The 21,013-nt window shown below is 45.1% G+C and overlaps 1 protein-coding gene across 3 annotated transcripts in view; it reads right to left on the reverse strand.

Annotated features, from left to right (window-relative positions):
- Window positions 1–21,013, reverse strand: part of SCYL3 (SCY1 like pseudokinase 3) — a 387,880-nt gene that overhangs the window by 298,730 nt on the left and 68,137 nt on the right. For all 3 annotated transcript variants that reach the window (XM_040407295.1, XM_040407296.1, XM_040407294.1), the window contains exon 4: window positions 31–133. In XM_040407295.1, the coding sequence (XP_040263229.1) occupies window positions 31–133 (103 nt within the window). The remainder of the gene's footprint in view (window positions 1–30; window positions 134–21,013) is intronic.

Consider the following 21,013-nt stretch of genomic DNA (forward strand, 5'->3'; position numbering starts at 1 on the left):
CAATAAAAATGCTATGGTACAGTGACTTACAGTGATCTCCCACATGTGCCAGAAGACTTTCTACCAACCGTCCAAACAAGAAAGCATCCCGAGCATGGCTTAAAGATAATGGTAAGACTCCAAACTCTGCAGACTGAATATAAAATGGAAAAAAATATATATAAATTTTTGTATATCTATTTAACTACACAAGGTTGGCAAGCAACTAAATTGTCCCAGTTCAACAATAATTATTGGTGAAACAAATGTTGAGGCTAGGAAGACATCACAAATGTGGGCCAAGTCCACCTATGCCGCCATCCTCACAAAGGCTGCAGGCTTTTCCACCTGGGTCCCTACTGGAAGTGTGCGCTTCTTTCCCTGTTCAGCTACATAGTAGTTAATGTGCTTCATACATATCCAGTTTGACCTAGGAGGAAGAACCTACCGTACAACCTGTGTGAATGCAGTGGGGACGGTTGCATCAGCAAAGCAAGGGACGGGTAAACGTTAACCTAATAATCTTTCTTCCACAGGTTAGGAGAAATAAACAGTTATTAAATCACAGAGTTCGAAAATGAAGCTAAAGGGCATAAGCTGATATTTCTCATTAGGTAGTGCTCATGCCTCCAAAGCCAGAAATCCACTAAACGTTATCACTCTGCCCTGGCTATTAGACTACAGAGCTAGGCATTCTCTCTATAATACCCATATGTCCTAATAGGACATATGCACAGAGGATGTTCAGTTGACAGAATCCTAAGTTAAAACCAAGATGTGTCCAAATGAGCAGCTTTCCTTTGTCTCCTACATGTACAAATTGGCCTTGTTCACAAAGCCACATTTAGAAGCTGTAGGGAAGGGGGTCGGCAACCTGCGGCACACGTGCCAGAGGTCAAGGAGACCGCATTCTGAAGGCGCGTCAGCCATTTCAAAATGAAGGCAAGACTTTTCATGCCCCACTGCCACGTTGTACGGCTGACTGAAGAAATCTTCAGATGCATCAAGCACAATGAGTCTACTAGGCCCACCACTTGGGAAGATGGGGTAATGAGCATGTGACCAGATTGGGGCTGTGAGCTTGAAGAGATGGGGGAATGAGCAATGTGACCAGTTCGGGGGTGGGGGGAGGATGGTGAGCCTGAACGTGATTGCTGAGAGGATGGGGAGGTTGGTTATGAAAGGAAGCTATTTGACTACTTTGGGGAAGGGGTGGTGAGCCTGAAAGCCATTGCAAGGGAGGATGGGGAACAAGCTCTCTGACTACTTTGGGGGAAGGGGGGGGGGGGGTTGCGGTGGGGATGGGGAGTCAGAATGTGAGTAGTCTGTGTGTGTGGGGGGGGGAATCTAGGTGAGATTGGTGCAGCTCTGATTCTTATTATTGAGGGCGAACAGTATATGGGGCACAAATGTCTGTCGTGCAGTGGTGTATGGTTGGTCAGGGTGTGCCCCATAGTCAGATTCTGAGGAGCAGTGACGAGCTTTACTACTTGTCTATTTTCCGGAAGGCAATTTTACTATAAAGTTGGTAACCTCTTAACACATACACACACACACGGCAGAAAATTCTGCAACTGAAAATCAGTTACATTCACCTTAATAGGGCTTGCAGAAATCCTTGTGCTTAAGTCCCCATTCAAATGAATGGAACTGATTTTCAGTCACTGAATTTTCTGCCACAAAATCTGTCGTGTGTTAAGGCTTCATAAGTCATGCAGGTAAGGCAGTGTTGTTGCAAATTTTGGGACATAGCTAGTAAATGGTTGGTTTATGTCACATACTGGTGTTATATTACTTTCCTGTATGGCTCGGCACACAGCTTCAGCTTTGATTTTTAATTTTATTTTATTTTTTTAAATCGCCACTCCTTACAAAAAAAAAAAAAAAAAAAGAAGGTTGCTGTAGGGAAACCATTTTGTATTCCAACACCCAACAGTTACGTAATTACATAGTTTGTGAGGCTGAAAAAAAGACATACATCCATCCAGTTCAGCCAAAAATCCCCATGGAGGTAGAAAACAATTTTCCTCATTTTAGGAAGGGGGGGGGGGGGGGAATTCCTTCCAGATTTGAACCACACAATCAGAATAAATCCCGGAATAGACAACCCTTCTATTACACGCCAGAAATACATTCACTCTTTTAGTGAGTTCACAATCACAACGTCCTCCGGCAGAGGTTTTTGGATATTTTTCACTCTACACCCTGCTTCCTTATGAACCATTCTTGCTCCTCCATCCATTCCACCACTCAGCTCCATTACTTAAAAGTGCAACTGCCGTTTCATTTTTTATACCCTAATGGTAATGTACAAAAAAATAAAAAAAATAAAATAAAGTGGCCTACATGGGAGGAAATGCTCAAAAACCCCAAACACTGTAGCGGGCTTATAACTGGGGGAGCAATTCCTCTGCATGTGATCCGTTGGTAACAGCAATCCCCAGCAGAAATGCATACAATGGAGGATATCGGCAGCGGACCACATGGACCGCAAGAGCATCCTACACAAGATGAAATAATGCGTGGATGAAAATATACAAACACATAAATCACTGCGAAAGGTGCACCACAATGATATGCAACTGACAACACTGGCCAATCCCTCAAGCTGATGTTAAAAACTGACACTTTAGCCAATGTATTCCTGTCAGGAACACATCGGAGCCCTTTTGCACCACCGTCAAGGTATCTCAGTGTGGCATGGGTTCCTACCACTAGACTACCTATGGTGTGTGAACACGGTCTAAAAGGTGCTAAGATCCAACTTACAGCCACTTATTTTCATCCACACATTATTTCATCTTGTACTAAATACCGAAAATGAACTGAGATTAAACAGGTATATCATCAAAAAAAATAAATCCTTTATTAGATAGAAGTTACATATATAAAATGAGAACATGATACAACAGATAAAAAAAATGACTGCACCTGAGGAGGTATATCAGCACATGTATATCGAAGAAAAGAAGGGGGAGAGAGATGGAGGCAAAAAGTAGATCAACTAGCTTAACGCTGTGTATAAATCAGTGACCCCAATTGATATGTACACTGCTCAAAAAAATAAAGGGAACACTTAAACAACACAATGCAACTCCAAGTCAATCACACTTCTGTAAAATAAAACTTAGGAAGCAACACTGAGTGACAATTAATTTCACAGGCTGTTGTGCAAATGGGATAGACAACAAGTGGAAATTATAGGCATTTAGCAAGACACCCCCAATAAAGGAGTGGTTCTGCAGGTGGTGACCACAGACCACTTCTCAGTTCCTATGCTTCCTGGCTGATGCTTTGGTCACTTTTGAATGCTGGCGGTGCTTTCACTCTAGTGGTAGCATGAGACGGAGTCTACAACCCACACAAGTGGCTCAGGTAGTGCAGCTTATCTAGGATGGCACATCAATGCGAGCTGTGGCAAGAAGGTTTGCTGTGTCTGTCAGCGTAGTGTCCAGAGCATGGAGGCGCTACCAGGAGACAGGCCAGTACATCAGGAGACGTGGAGGAGGCCGTAGGAGGGCAACAACCCAGCAGCAGGACCGCTACCTCCGCCTTTGTGCAAGGAGGAACAGGAGGAGCACTGCCAGAGCCCTGCAAAATGACCTCCAGCAGGCAACAAATGTGCAGGTGTCTGCCTCAAACGGTCAGAAACAGACTCCATGAGGGTGATATGAGGGCCCGACGTCCACAGGTGGGGGTTGTGCTTACAGCCCAACACCGTGCAGGACGTTTGGCATTTGCCAGAGAACACCAAGTTTGGCAAATTCGCCACTGGCGCCCTGTGCTCTTCACAGATGAAAGCAGGTTCACACTGAGCACATGTGACAGAGTCTGGAGACGCCGTGGAGAACGTTCTGTTGCCTGCAACATCCTCCAGCATGACCGGTTTGGCATTGGGTCAGTAATGGTGTGGGGTGGCATTTCTTTGGAGGGCCGCACAGCCCTCCATGTGCTCGCCAGAGGTAGCCTGACTGCCATTAGGTACTGAGATGAGATCCTCAGACCCCTTGTGAGACCATATGCTGGTGCGGTTGGCCCTGGGTTCCTCCTAATGCAAGACAATGCTAGACCTCATGTGGCTGGAGTGTGTCAGCAGTTCCTGCAAGACTAAGGCATTGATGCTATGGACTGGCTCGCCCGTTCCCCAGACCTGAATCCAATTGAGCACATCTGGGACATCATGTCTCGCTCTATCCACCAACGTCACGTTGCACCACAGACTGTCCAGGAGTTGGCAGATGCTTTAGTCCAGGTCTGGGAGGAGATCCCTCAGGAGACCGTCCGCCACCTCATCAGGAGCATGCACAGGGGTTGTAGGGAGGTCATACAGGCACGTGGAGGCCACACACACTACTGAGCCTCATTTTGACTTGTTTTAAGAACATTACATCAAAGTTGGATCAGCCTGTAGTGTGTTTTTCCACTTTAATTTTGAGTGCGACTCCAAATCCAGACCTCCATGGGTTGAAAAATTTGATTTCCATTTTTTTTATTTTTGTGTGATTTTGTGGTCAGCACATTCAACTATGTAAAGAACAAAGTATTTCAGAATAATATTTAATTAATTCAGATCTAGGATGTGTTATTTTTGTGTTCCCTTTATTTTTTTGAGCAGTGTATATATAGAGACATATAACACCCAAAGAGTATAAAGTGCAAGTGCATGTAAAGAATACAATGAAATAAATCTCCACATCAATAAACGGTCACAGACAGCACAGCAAAGTGCAAGTGCATGATAACAACTAAATCTCCATGACCATAAATATATAGCCGTGGCACGGTAACAACATCTATCAAAGTAACCTAAATAAATATAATCAAAGGCCAGGGCCTACAGCCACATCCCATAAACTCACAATAGACATAGTATAAATTCATACCCATTGTATTGGGGATATACACCTCAGGAGAGCCATGTACATGCACTTGCACTTTATACCCTTTGGAAGTTATATGTCTCTATATATACATATCAATTGGGGTCACTGATTTATACACAGCATTAAGCTAGCTGATCTACTTTTTGCCTCCTCAGGTGTAGTCATTTTTTATCTGTTGTATCATGGTCTCATTTTATATACGTAACTTGTATCTAATAAAGGATTTATTTTTTGATAATATATCCTTTTAATCTCAGTTCATTTTCGGTATTAGGTGTATTTATTAGGGCTGCACGATATGGAAATTATGTGCGATTGCAATTAGGGCCCTAAAAATTGCGATAACTATATGCGATGCGATATTTTAAGGGAATTGTGCTAGAGGTCTATTTGCTTGGATTTTCAAGGCAAAAGCACACAGAAATTACTGATAATGCTGAAATGTAGTTATGCCTAACTCAAGAACTGAAATGCACAGTGTTTTTCAAAATAAAACATCTTTTACTAAATTAAATAACATATTTGCATTACTGCAAAAGTACAAAATACAAAACTTGCCATTTTCTTAATAGCACTGCACAGAACAGATAAATAAAATAGAATAAATAGAAGAACATTTGTTCATTAAAATAACGACTTGCCTCCAGTACCTCCTCCCTCCCCGCACACTAACTGATGTATCGCCGGCCGCGCTGTGCAGCATAGTGGCCGGCGATACATCCGTGTCAGCCACGAAAAAAGTCAACCATCGCTTTATAAGACGCACTGTCATTCCCCCCCCCCCCTTCCCACACACACTTTTGGGGGGAAAAAAGTTTTTCTTATAAAGCAAAAAATATGGTAATACAATTGCAGCATTTTTAGGTCGGCCAATTGGCTATTGCGATTGCTTTGGCGATATATTGTGCAGGCCTAGTATTTATGTACACTGAGTGGGTTTATACTTACTCTTCAGGGTCTTTTTACATAGTACATTCATAGATTTATATGTCTATGTTTTTTGTAACCTGTATATAATAATTATTTCATTTTGTGTAGGATGCTCCTGTGGTGCATGTGGTCCGCTGCCGACATCCTCCATTGTATGCATTTCTGCTGGGGATTGCCATTACCAACGGATCACATGTGGAGGAATTGCTCCCCCGGTTATTAGCACGCTACAGTGTTTGGGATTTTTGAGCATTTCCTCCCATTTAGGCCACTTTATTTCAGTGATTTTTCTAAATAGGTTTGGAATGTGCCATTGCGTACTGCTGGTAACATTTTGTTGCACCTGGTAGCCTATGTCACATGGTGGGGCTTGCAGCCTTCTCTTATCTCTCCCACTACATGAGTGATTTCAGACATCAGAAAGGTAAAATTAACTGAAAAATAAAGGTTCATGAATAGCTTCCCTTCAGCATCACATATGTTAGGAATGTTATTTTTGGTAGCGAAATGGCAGTCTCACTTTAAGAGCCCTTTACACAGGCCAAGAATCCCCCAGATAACGCACACTAGCGATCAAGTGGTGGTGTAAAGGTGCCGCTCGTTCATCGGGTAACAGATCATTTGTGTGGACACAAAAATTGTTGTTTGCTGGCAGCATATCAGGTTGTGTTAACACACACTGCTGCCATCAAACAATAAGTCTGTATGGGTACTAAAATTGGCATTTGCGATTAACCCCTCCCCATACAATGGAGGAGATCGCTGCAGGTAAATGCAGCTGTCTCCTCCGCTGGCAAGCAGGCAATTGATGGAAAGGGATGCTTCCTTCCTGACAATCACCTGCTATATTGTTCTGTCTAAAGCAGGCATCCTCAAACTGTGGCCCTCCAGCTGTTGCAAAACTACAACTCCCAGCATGCCCAAACAGCCTACAGGTATCAGCCTACAGCAGGGCATTGTGGGAGTTGTAGTTTTACAACAGCTGGAGGGCCGCAATTTGAGGATGCCTGGTCTAAAAGGGACCTTTAGCACCAGGTCACTATCTACACAGCACTTTCTTCCCTTCCTATAACGTAAATACCCTCTCCCCCAAATCTCTAGTTTAAATAACTGAAAAGAAAAATTGTTTGCTATAACTAGATGCTTCAGAGACTGAAAGGGCAGCACCACAATGATGTGATTCATATACTGCATTAAGTCAGCCATTAAGTCTCAGGGGACAATGGCATAATTTGACATTAATCAGTTGCATCTTATCCCATGAGAGGCCATGTAATCATCAAGGTCTCTGTGGTATTCATTATTATGTGTGCAAACAAAATGCAAATAATGTATAAATAATACTGGAAAAGAAGAGCTTATAAACGCATCAGCTTATATTTGAAAGAAATATGATAGCAGAGCTGATGTCACATGCAGTTTTTTTTCTCTCCTTGTTAAGATATGTCTGTGAAGGTTCTAATTTATCCAGGTCATGGTATATCTGTAAAGAATAAATCAAGGCAAATGGACTTACTGTAGATTTCTTGAAAACATTTCACTCGTTCTTCCAACGAGCTTTCTCAATTCTTGTTAAGATATGTACATCTGTGCTAAGATGCACCATTGCAGAGCTCATCTTGTAAATCCTTGGCAATCGGCTGAACCTCAAGCTCTTTTCTAGCTGAGATCGACTAAACCATCTTACTGCCTGGTCTCAGAGCCAGTTTGATGGTACTGGATCCCGAGATGGGCCGATACGACACCGAACTCTGTCACCATATACGTGGGCCCGCCTAAGGCAACCGACAGTGAATTCACCACCCGGAGCCATCCTAACCCAAATACCGGGGAAGACAGGTAACTCACCTGTCCTCATTACAGACTCCGGGCAGCTCTAGGCCCAGACCGCTGCCTCTAGTTGATTTCATCCGGCCGGAAGTGAAAGAGCGACACGCTCCTAGACCAATCACGCTACCTCTGTTACGCCGCCTCACCTCACCCCACCAGGCCCAGGCTCACTCCGCTCACCAACCCCATCTGTGTGCGTGACAACTGGTTAAAGCCACATCACCAGCCTTACCCCCAAAGCAACACTATATACCCTTTAAGGGACTTGCTCTAATTTTTCCTGGACTGTTCATATACACTGCGTGCAGAATTATTAGGCAAATGAGTATTTTGACCACATCATCCTCTTTATGCATGTTGTCTTACTCCAAGCTGTATAGGCTCGAAAGCCTACTACCAATTAAGCATATTAGGTGATGTGCATCTCTGTAATGAGAAGGGGTGTGGTCTAATGACATCAACACCCTATATTAGGTGTGCATAATTATTAGGCAACTTCCTTTCCTTTGGCAAAATGGGTCAAAAGAAGGACTTGACAGGCTCAAAAATAGTGAGATATCTTGGAGAGGGAGGCAGCACTCTTAAAATTGCAAAGCTTCTGAAGCGTGATCATCGAACAATCAAGCGTTTCATTCAAAATAGTCAACAGGGTCGCAAGAAGCGTGTGGAAAACCAAGGCGCAAAATAACTGCCCATGAACTGAGAAAAGTCAAGCGTTGCAGCTGCCAAGATGCCACTTGCCACCAGTTTGGCCATATTTCAGAGCTGCAACATCACTGGAGTGCCCAAAAGCACAAGGTGTGCAATACTCAGAGACATGGCCAAGGTAAGAAAGGCTGAAAGACGACCACCACTGAACAAGACACACAAGCTGAAACGTCAAGACTGGCCAAGAAATATCTCAAGACTGATTTTTCTAAGGTTTTATGGACTGATGAAATGAGAGTGAGTCTGGATGGGCCCGTGGCTGGATTGGTAAAGGGCAGAGAGCTCCAGTCCGACTCAGACGCCAGCAAGGTGGAGGTGGAGTACTGGTTTGGGCTGGTATCATCAAAGATGAGCTTGTGGGGCCTTTTAGGGTTGAGGATGGAGTCAAGCTCAACTCCCAGTCCTACTGCCAGTTTCTGGAAGACACCTTCTTCAAGCAGTGGTACAGGAAGAAGTCTGCATCCTTCAAGAAAAACATGATTTTCATGCAGGACAATGCTCCATCACACGCGTCCAAGTACTCCACAGCGTGGCTGGCAAGAAAGGGTATAAAAGAAGAAAATCTAATGACATGGCCTCCTTGTTCACCTGATCTGAACCCCATTGAGAACCTGTGGTCCATCATCAAATGTGAGATTTACAGGAGGGAAAACAGTACACCTCTCTGAACAGTGTCTGGGAGGCTGTGGTTGCTGCTGCACGCAATGTTGATGGTGAACAGATCAAAACACTGACAGAATCCATGGATGGCAGGCTTTTTAGTGTCCTTGCAAAGAAAGGTGGCTATATTGGTCACTGATTTGTTTTTGTTTTGTTTTTGAATGTCAGAAATGTATATTTGTAAATGTTGAGATGTTATATTGGTTTCACTGGTAAAAATAAATAATTGAAATGGGTATATATTTGTTTTTTGTTAAGTTGCCTAATAATTATGCACAGTAATAGTCATCTGCACACACAGATATCCCCCTAAAATAGCTAAAACTAAAAACAAACTAAAAACTACTTCCAAAAATATTCAGCTTTGATATTAATGAGTTTTTTGGGTTCATTGAGAACATGGTTGTTGTTCAATAATAAAATTAATCCTCAAAAATACAACTTGCCTAATAATTCTGCACTCCCTGTAGTCTCTCCCCAGCCACAATATAAGATGATTTACCACACAGGAGGACGTGGTCCTAATTTTTCAGGTGGCTGTTTATTCAGTTACTATTGCCCCTGAAACATTAAACTAGATGTAACATCACCCTGCAGTACCGAAAGAGCCAACCACCTGGCAAACAAACTGTCTCCATTCTCTTGCCAAAAATTGGAACACACCAAAGAGGCCAGTAACACGCAGAAAACTAACACCAAAGATGATATGGACAAATACATGAAGAAGAAAAATACTATGACAACTACACAAACTGATAACTCCATCTAAAGACACATTACCGCTAGCACAAGTTGACACAGGAGAAGACACAGATAGAAAAATGGAAGCCTTTTCTGATCAGGACTCTTTACCAATATAGCGCTCTTTCTTATAGACCTGCAAGATATCAAGCAGGACATGAAACATATTGGCACCAGAGTTGAACATCTAGAAACAACTCAGGCGGCCCTCTGTCATTTCAATACAGCCATCTCTGAAAGCCTCTTTACATGCCAAAGATACCTTAATGTGGCCTTTGAAGCCCTGGAAGACCAAGAGAATAGAGGGTGCAGAAATAATTTAAGGATCAGAGGCCTTCCCGAGTCTGTTAACACAGCTGCCCTTCAGGCAACAGTTCAACAAATATTTCAAGGCATACTCGGGGACTCTCCTCAGAGAGATCATCATAGAACGAATTCACAGAGGCGAAAACCTAAGGACTCTGAACACCCACGTGACGTTATCTGCCGCCTTGTCAATTACAGTATCAAAGAAGAAATTCTGCGTAACACTAGATCTACAGAGCCTGTGGAATTTGAGTCAACACAGATACACATCTTCCAAGACCTTTCACCTCAAACGCTTCAAAAAAGAAGAACTAAAACTTCTTACAGATGTACTCCGCACCAAAGGAATACCATACAGCTGGAAATTTCCCTTTGGCCTCCTGTTCACATTTGAAGGAAAGAGACATCTTATCAGATCTATCCAAGATCTTTCGAACATATATGCTGCACTGGACATTCCAGATCTCCTAATCCCTGATTGGGCTACAGTTAAGAACTTGCAGATCTCCCACATCTGCCACAGCCCATCCCATGGGAAGAAGTTTCCCACAGCAGAAGCTTGAGACAAAAGTGGAAATCAGGGAAGCTAACACCTAAGGGCATTAATTCTGGCGACACCTGAACTATATCCTTTCTGAGATTGGTGCTCCTTACTTAGCATCCATAAGATGCTTCCTCTTCTGCTATTCTATTGTTCCTTTTTTTTTTTTCCTTTTCTTTCACAGCTTTCCCTCTACCTTCTCCTTTACCTTCAACTCTTTATTACGTGCTCTTATCAGTGGATAATACCCTCTCTCGGAATATCGTAAGTTGGGTCTCTGAGGTCCTGCACACAATAGTCTCCACCCTTGTTCCTCCCAGCACCGGACAGGACTACAATCTGGAAATTAGGAACTTCATTTTGTTATTTAAATGTTATGCACCTTTATGTTTTGGTAATTTGCTGTGCCCACAGCATGCGGTCAAGAGTCTGAAATTAAGAAAATGATGATTACACTTACCGGTAATCAGATTTCCAGACCCCACGACAGCAGCACAGAGGGAGGATCCACCCCCAGGGACAGGAAACTTGCAGAATAAAAAAAAAAAAGGTGGAGACTCTCCCCAACCTCAGTGGTTTACAGAGCATGAGAAGTAATCCAACCTGGGTTAATTTATCTAATTATGTATATATTGTAACAGAACGCCTAGCACCCCGACCGGGTACCTCCGTCGATAGATGCTCCTAGTGCTTCCAGAGTCGCTGCAATCACTCCACTTGACACCGTCAGCACTGCAGACCCCACGAACCGCCGAAACTTGGTGGAGGTCTCGCAGTCTCCTACCCACTCTGGACCTACGACAAGGCTCCAGTGGGTGAACCTCTCCTAAATCCAGAGACAGGAACCAGGAGCAAGCTCTGTCGCTTGGCTGTGACCTCGTTCCAGATGGCCTGGTATATATCCATGGACACATTATCTCCATACTGGGCCACTCGCTGCCTCACCTCGGCCAGCCAGTCATCTTCAGAGCCTTCCATACTTGTCTGCTCCAAGTCGCTGGATACCTCTGCTCCCAGGGGCGCTGCACGAGTGCTAGCGTTGCCCTCAATTTGTAACTCCACACGTTACCAGTGTCTCTGAGCTGCTTCTCCTCGCACTAGGACGCCATCCCACTGCTTGCCACCAAATGTAACGGAACGCCTAGCACCCCGACCGGGTACCTCCGTCGATAGATGCTCCTAGTGCTTCCAGAGGACTCCAAGCACTCCTTGACCCCACGAACCACCGAAGCTTGGTTGGGGTCTCGCCGTCTCCTACCCACCCTGGACCTACGACAAGGCTCCAGGCTCCAGTGGGTGAACCCCTCCTAAATCCAGAGACAGGAACCAGGAGCAAGCTCTTACAAGAGCTTATACTCAGGGGAGTATTGTGATATAGCAATCCCCAAGAGTGTAGTTATTCCATCCCCCAAACATGAGCCAAGACTTCATGAAGGTATAAAACAGGAAAACTTTATTGAGGGCTACCCGCCCGTATTTATGCAGGTCCCCATCTGGTGGACACGCCCCTAGGGGACCAAAAGGAAGACTGTGACACAGGACAGATACGTAGCACCCAGGATACACAGACACAACACATCTCCACAATGCATCATGGTTTCCTCCTCTCTGCCCTGGAGACACCCGAGGAACAATTCAATTATCTCTCAGGACAAAGGGAAAATCGCCAATACACATGTGGATACAACAGGACAGAAATCACCACCCAAACACACAATGTCACACCCCCACAGCAAACACAGACATTTAACATTGCCCCAGATAGCTCAAGTCTGAGTGCATATCATTAGGTGAATGGCACTCAGAATACACGAATACAATAAAATTAGCTATCTGGGTACCCTCACATAACAAAATACAATTCCAAAGACAGATTTAAGCTGTGCGGACGGTCTGTCTAATCCTTTAAAGTTAGTATGGGCCATAATCCTGAGGCAAGAGGCTGGTAAACAGGCCTCTCCAAAACCCAGTGGCAAGGTTAGTTTCGCCACATATATACATATTTTTATTATTATAATTTTTTTTTTTCACACCCTGTGCAACTCAAGTCAAGAAACCAGAAACAGGTCTGGAAAATCCCATTACCTGTAAGTGTAATCATCATTTTTCCCTTCCCCCACGACAGCACCACAGAGAGGAATTACAGAGAAGACTGCCCCTTCCACTTGCAGAAGGGGCACTTCCACTTGCAGAACTTCTTACCGACAGAAGAACAGAGGCAGAATTTAGCTGGAGCCAATAGCGACAGTAAGGCCCCTTTCACATGGGCGAGTATTCCGCGCGGATGCGATGCGTGAGGTGAACGCATTGCACCCGCACTGAATACCGACCCATTAATTTCTATGGGGCTGTTCACATGAGCGGTGATTTTCACGCATCACTTATGCGTTGCGTGAAAGTCGCAGCATGCTCTATATTCTGCGTTTTTCACGCAACGCAGGCCCCATAGAATTGAATGGGGTTGCGTGAAAATCGCAAGCATCCGCAACTAAGTGCGGATGCGGTGCGATTTTCACGCACGGTTGCTAGGAGACGATCAGGATGGAGACCCGATCATTATTATTTTCCCTTATAACATGGTTATAAGGGAAAATAATAGCATTCTGAATACAGAATGCATAGTAAAATAGCGCTGGAGGGGTTAAAAATTATTTTTAAATTATTTAACTCACCTTAGTCCACTGATCGCGAAGCCCGACTTTTCGTCTGTCTCCTTTGTTGAACAGGACCTGTGGTGAGCATTAATTACAGGAACAGGACCTGTGATTACGTCACTCCGGTCATCACATGATCCATCACATGATCTTTTACCATGGTGATGGATCATGTGATGACCGGAGTGACGTCACCACAGGTCCTTTTCCTGTAATTAATGCTCACCACAGGTCCTGTTCAACAAAGGAGACAGACGAGAAACCGGACTTTGCGATCAAGTGGACTAAGGTGAGTTAAATTATTTTTTATTATTTTTAACCCCTCCAGCGCTATTTTACCTATGCATTCTGTATTCAGAATGCTATTATTTTCCCTTATAACCATATTATAAGGGAAAAAAATACAATCTACAGAACACCGATCCCAAGCCCGAACTTGGATCGGTACAATGTTTTGCACTCGTGCGGAAAAATCGCGGGTGTTCCCATAACGCACCCGCACATTTTCCCGCAACGCCCGTGTGAAAGGGGCCTAAGGCAGAAGGAGAAGACCATGTGTAAGCCTAACAGGTTGCACAATAGAAACATTAGCCCTCCCCTCCCAAGAGGTAGACTGCGCAAGTAGAAAAGTTCCCATACCTTCTTACTATTGCCTTTGCTGAAAGAATATCAACATCTATCTTTTACTTATAATCAAACTGGTGTTACAAAAAAATGGACACCCAAGTTGTATCATTTGTGAAATAATACCTCTAAATATTGCATCTATGTCCCCTGATGAGCCCACTTTACACACTGGGGGAAACGAGTTGGGATAAAGGGACCTATAAATTAATTGCGATGACCTTTGAAAACTGAAGGTTTTTTGTGTTTAAATCAGGATACAATTCGATATTGCAGAAATTGTACTGCGCATCTATTCATCGTTATGTATTGAGCAATGACTCAACTTGATGTATTCAGCACTTTTTTACTCTGCTAAGTACATCAAAAGAGTACATCATTTATTTTTATTTTTTTTATTGTTTACTCTGCGTCTATTATTTTTCGTATTTATAGTAGGGTATCTAATAAACCCACCTTAGGGCACCTTATTTAGGTGCCTTGCATATCTGTCTTCAGGGCCATCCGAGGGCTTGTAGGAGGTTCCTGAATATGGGATCGCCCTCATCGGGGCGGCCATTCCGTTCTATAGGAAGGGATCGATAGCATAGGGTGAGAATCAAGGAAGGTCCCCCATTAGACCATCACCATCCTGCCTAGAAATCTGTCCTATCCCATATTGTGGAATCCGAATGACTGCCGAGTTTACACAGTCTTTCTTTTGATTTTATATTTCTTTTTTGTTGTGCATATTTTGTGTAGGGTAAATTTTAGCGTTTTCAATAAAGGCTACGTTTTAAATCAGGGTGGTACTCTGTGACTACTCCATACTTGATTTTATACTGCCTTGGCATACTGACCCTTTGATGGGCTACTGTCTTAGCGGAAAATTACCTAAGCTATCTGGCTAGAGAAACTCTTCGAGGCCGCCTTACCCTTATTTATGCCAAAAAGGAAACAAAAAGCGCAGAGTACTTGTCCAATCCTTAGTTACCCCTGGGTAATGTGTAAGGCATCTCCGAAAAGTCCAGCTTATTCCTTTAGATTCCTGGGATTATAAGAAGTGCTTGAAATGTAATGAAAGGTAAGGATACCCAGATGGTAGTATAAGTAAACTAAAAGCTAAACTAACTAGAGATCCGAACCTAAAGAAAAAAAAAGGGGTCGGATCAATAACATTCTAGGAATTTTTAATACCGGACATTATACTTAAATCTATCATAATCTTATAAAAGAAATCTCAAATGGGTTTCTCATCAAGTGTTTATCAAAATAATCGTAACAGATTTTAACAAAATATCTTAGATAGGTACTTATCTTGACAAGGAATGACCAACTGAGATGATTGCTGAACACAGATTCCTTGCAGAATATATTGAGACAGATGCTTTGATCCAAGATCCACTAGAGGCCTTTTGTTACATCTACCAGAAGAACTTTAGACGTTAAATCTCCTTCCTCGCAATCTGGTATCCATGAAGGGAAAACTATCGTGGCTTCCATCCAACGGGGGAGCTCACGGGTCTGCTGCCAGAGGTCCAAAGAGCACACTGGACCTTCAATTTTGGAATTCTAGATCCGTGGCAAGTATTTATAGAGTTTGCTGGTGCGCCATACCCCCTGTAGGCCCTCCAGACTAAATGTTCCAGTCGATCTTATTACTCCCCACCAGGAGCCATATAGGGCTCTGTTGATACGCCATACATACTGTAGGCCATTCAAGCAATATGGTGTAGTCCATTTTCTCACTCATCAAGAGTATTATAGGGCTTTGTTGGAGTGCTATGCCTATTGCAGACTATTGTCCAATTTGCCAACCAACATAGGCACAGAACTAGTTCACCCTGCATGCATAGCCTACTCAGAGCCAAGTTTATTCATCCAGACACTGCTGCCTGAGTGGCCCACTTATTAAGACATGGCAACAGAAGACACCAGCCATGCAGACACGGCCGCCAGTAGCCGTCCCTCATGCCGACATAGCCATAGAAGCCGTCGGCCATGTGGAGCTGTCCACTGATCAACACACTAGATAAACTCAGCAGCAGAAGGAGACAGCAAGAGCAGTCATCCCAGCAAGCATAAACACAGAAGCAACAGCTCCCTAGGTACATGAGGCCATCAGACAGCCAAAGACTCAAAAAAGGCAGTCAACCAGCCAAACAGCTATAGGCTCATAGGCAGCCCGCCACTCAAAAGGCAGCCAGCCAAAGTGGCACAGGCCCAAAGGCAACCCGCCATACAGGCACAGAATCAAAAGCAGCCAGCTAGACAACCACAGTTTCACAGGCATTCAGTCGACCAGGCATAGACTTTACAGGCGTTTAGGTGACCATGCCGTTCATCCCACTCAGCCTCAAAAGGTAGCCAACCAAGACCTTTAGCCATACAGGCATCAGTAATCATAAAAACCAACATAACAGACGTTCAGGCAAGAAAGCCTGAAGACAGTCATTCAGTCTTCCCGACACCATGAGGCAGGCAACCAGGCCCCGACGCCATGAGGCAGGCAACCAGGCCCCGACGCCATGAGGCAGGCAACCAGGCCCCGACGCCATGAGGCAGGCAACCAGGCAAACAACCCAAATATTTATTGTGTAACTTAATTAGAAAAAAAGACCAGAAAATGGTCTAATGGTAGGAGTGGAAACAAATGTCCACCCAACAAAACCATGGGCCACTTATACAAATGACTCGGTACCAGCTCCCGAGTATAACAAGCGAATAAACAAAGAACGGAGCTCTAACATGATTAAAATATATACGATATATATAGAAGCGCTGGCACACATATCAGAGAAATAACAGGACATATCGTAATGTGATTACCAAATGTTTAAATATATAGTAAGTTTGTACTATAGAGGATATATAGGATATGAAAAAAGGTTGTAAAACAATTTGGGTGGCTCCACGAGTAAGTAAGATAGTTGGGTGCTACTATCAAAAATGATTTCCCTCTCATTAAAAGTAAATTGGATCAAAAGGTGTAGATAGGCACAACCAAATATCTGGGTCATTTGGAAACACAGTAATTAATCTATTACAATATAGAAAGGTACAATAAAATTCTCTCTCTGGTGCGTATTACAGTTCACCTATATGCGGTAAAAAGGGACATAGATCCTAAATGTCAATCAATGAGCAGAGGCCGACCTCCATAAAATATCCAGAGGATAAGATGACATATGCAATAAAATAAAATAATATAATATAATAATAACTTGGGTGATGATCAAAGATGATATACACTGCTCAAAAAAATAAAGGGAACACAAAAAGAACACATCCTAGATCTGAATTAATTAAATATTCTTCTGAAATACTTTGTTCTTTACATAGTTGAATGTGCGACAAAAAAAATAAAAATAAAAAAAATCACAAAAATTAAAAAAATGGACTCAAATTTTTTTTAACCCATGGAGGTCTGGATTTGGAGTCTCACTCAAAATTAAAGTGGAAAAACACACTACAGGCTGATCCAACTTTGATGTAATGTCCTTAAAACAAGTCAAAATGAGGCTCAGTAGTGTGTGTGGCCTCCACGTGCCTATATGACCTCCGTACAACGCCTGTGCATGCTCCAGATGAGGTGGCGGACGGTCTCCTGAGGGATCTCACCCCAGACCTGGACTAAAGCATCTGCCAACTCCTGGACAGTCTGTGGTGCAACGTGACGTTGGTGCATAGAGCGAGACATGATGTCCGAGATGTGCTCAATTGGATTCAGGTCTGGGGAACGGGCGGGCCAGTCCATAGCATCAATGCCTTTGATGAGGATCTCATCTCGGTACCTAATGGCAGTCAGGCTACCTCTGGCGAGCACATGGAGGGCTGTGCGACCCTCCAAAGAAATGCCACACCACACTATTACTGACCCAATGCCAAACCGGTCATGCTGCAGGATGTTGCAGGCAACAGAACATTCTCCACGGCGTCTCCAGACTCTGCCACGTCTGTCACATGTGCTCAGTGTGAACCTGCTTTCATCTGTGAAGAGCACAGGGCGCCAGTGGCGAATTTGCCAATCTTGGTGTTCTCTGGCAATGCCAAACGTCCTGCACAGTGTTGGGCTGTAAGCACAACCCCCACCTGTGGACGTCGGGCCCTCATATCACCCTCATGGATTCTGTTGCTGACCGTTTGAGCAGACACATGCACATTTGTTGATAGGAGAAACCAGCACTCACTCAAATGCACGCTGCACGGGAAGAGGACGTCAATCCACAGTGATATGAACAAAGCATCTCAGCAGTCGCGTCTTAATGTGAATCAGATGTCTTTTATTCCATAAATGAAAAGACCAGGACCAGGTTTCGGCAATGTGCCTTCATCAACAGGTAGTCCAAATACAATCTTAACAAAATATATATGCTCTACAGTCACCGCCCACAGGAGCTAAAGTCCATCCCATAGAGGGAATGGCTACAAAGTTACAGGTGTAATCAATTTAATTTAATAATAAACAAGCCAAAGCAGAGAAAAAAAAAAAGAGAAAAAAAGCATCTAGATAGATATTTCATCTTACATTTGTAGATAATACTCTTGTATAACGTTCAAATTTTCAATACTGAGAAATAAACAGATATATTATAAATATATAACAAAATTATTCCTATTACAGATACATAACCTCATATTCCCTATTGAGGCCTCTAGGGTGCAATGTGTCCAATGTATGGATCCAAAAGGCTTCCCTCCGTAGCAACATCTTATTAATGTCACCCCCCCTCCGTGGTCTAATCACCTGCTCTATAACCTGAAATTTCAGTTGGGCAATAGAATGTCTGCACTTTTCAAAGTGGCTTGGGATAGGTAATAATAAGTTTTTAGTTCTAATGGTCGATTTATGCATAAAGTTGTGGGAGGAGCTCGCTCCCCTATTTATACCGTTCAGCAGGAGGGCGCCCGTTCCATGCCGTTTCCTCTGCTGATCCGTGACGCACTTTCGGTTCGTATCCTTCCGTGACGCCACTTCGGTTTCAGTCCCCCCGTGGGTCCCAGAACGCGGCGCCTTCGGTGAGTGAGTGCTTCAGCACTGCTAGGTGGATGAGGCCTACCGGCGGCTGTGAGCACTTCTTCCCCAGCCTCGCTTACCTCCTGTCCGGACGCTCCCGGCAGCCGAGGTAGGCTCCCGGCCCTCGCGCAGGGGTTCCGGTCGCAGGGCAAACAAAGCGTCTTCAGTCGCCTCCCCCCTTCAGGTACTGGGCACCGCCGGCGCAGGCGTCGCTGCCGGGGGGGCGGTTCGGCTGGCACTGGGGCGGCATCCGGCGCCACGGCCCTCAGGCGGGGATCGGGATTCCTCCGTACGGCCTGGTGGCCTCGGGCGTTGATCTGGGCTCCTTGCTGGCCGATCCAGGCATTGGCGGGGTCCTGACCACCGCCTGACTTCCAGGGCGGGCACCCTCATCAGCTGGATATACTAGGGACCGACCGCACGCACCCGGGCTGTTTCTGTCACTGGGGGTCAGCGTGGGGTGCGGGGCAGTACAGCCAGCCATAGACCTCTGGCAGCCGGCCCCGCGGCGGGCGCCGCTTCCCGTTCCCCGTAGGTCGGCGGCTGGTTGTCTGCCCTAGCAGCTGCAGCCCTTAACACCCGCACTGCTGAAAAAAAAAAAAAAAGGAAAAGCATTTCAATGTTGATTTTAATTTTGTTTCCCATGTTTGGTGTTGTCATATGGCAGGCGTTTCTACGGGTCACGCAGGTGGCATGTTCCCTGTTCGGACCTAGTATTTTGGTTATTCCATTTTCACAAGGTGGCTGGCATTCACTGAATCGCTCAGATGTCATGTGTTCCCCGGGTTACGCGAGGGCATGCATTCCCTAGTCACTCAAGTGTCAGGTATTCCCTGAATCGCTCCGGTGTCAGGTATTCCCTGAATCGCTCCGGTGTCAGGTATTCCCTGAATCGCTCCGGTGTCAGGTATTCCCTGAATCGCTCCGGTGTCAGGTATTCCCTGAATCGCTCCGGTGTCAGGTATTCCCTGAATCGCTCCGGTGTCAGGTATTCCCTGAATCGCTCCGGGTGTCAGGTATTCCCTGAATCGCTCCGGTGTCAGGTATTCCCTGAATCGCTCCGGTGTCAGGTATTCCCTGAATCGCTCCGGTGTCAGGTATTCCCTGAATCGCTCCGGTGTCAGGTATTCCCTGACACCGGAACTTCAAACCAGCCTCTGTCCTGTCGCCGGGCTCCTCCGTGTCCGGTCGCTCCCCTGTGCAAATTCAGGTAAGGTCCAGCCGAGTAGCTGCTGTTGCGCCCCGCCGCAGCACAGAGCTTGCTTCATCACGAGCTTCCATTCTTAGGTCTTCAGCTTCACCGGTGATATTGGTAGCGTGGGCCGTTCAATTCGGGTAGGTGGCGACCCTCCCTTCTCTGTGTTCATTTCCGTTCCCCCCGCTGCTCTCGGCCAGTCGTTCGGATGAGGAAGGGGGAGCTTTTAATCACGTGTATATTTGCTTACCTCTTTTATGCAGTGTAAGATGTCTCAAGCTCCTGAATCAGACTATAACCTGTCCTTACTCGGGTCTCGGTGTCGGGGCGCGCCAGTTAACCCATCCCTGCGTAGCTGGACCATCCCAAAACTCGTCGCAGAGCTTAACAGGAGGGGAATCCGGCATCCCGCATCTGCAAGGCAGGCGGAGCTCTACCGTCTCCTGATGACGGAGCCGTAGGGTTCCAACGACCAGCCGTCTCTCTCTCTTCCTCCAGCTGTCCCTGCTGCAGTTGCAGTCTACATCGCAGTCTGGCCAGAATGGGGGGAATTGGAGTCCCGGCCTCCGGCGGCACCGCCATCCCCAGCCCCTCCTGCCATTCCTTCAACTTCCCAGGACACGGCACCAGGTACGGTCCGTGCAGCCCCCAGATTGCTTTCTCGCACTTCATTCGCGAAAATTTAAAGAGGGATATCCTGGCAGGGAGGGATGTCAACTTGGCGTCCATTCTCATCGCGTCTCAGGACATGTCAGAGAATAAAATAATAAATTGGGAGAAGTCTCAGTAGTTCTCAGGGCCAGGACGCCCGCCTGAACCGTAAGCTATCAATTCCAGAGTTTGTCCTAGCTTACAGCCTCTACCGGGACACCATCTGTAGCCGTCCAGCCACACAGACGTAGAGGAACTGGACTCGTACTTATACGGGTCACAGACTTGGGGTACAAGTACGGTGGAACCAACTTT

Source organism: Bufo bufo, chromosome 9, assembly GCF_905171765.1.
Source record: "Bufo bufo chromosome 9, aBufBuf1.1, whole genome shotgun sequence".
NCBI lineage: Eukaryota > Metazoa > Chordata > Amphibia > Anura > Bufonidae > Bufo > Bufo bufo.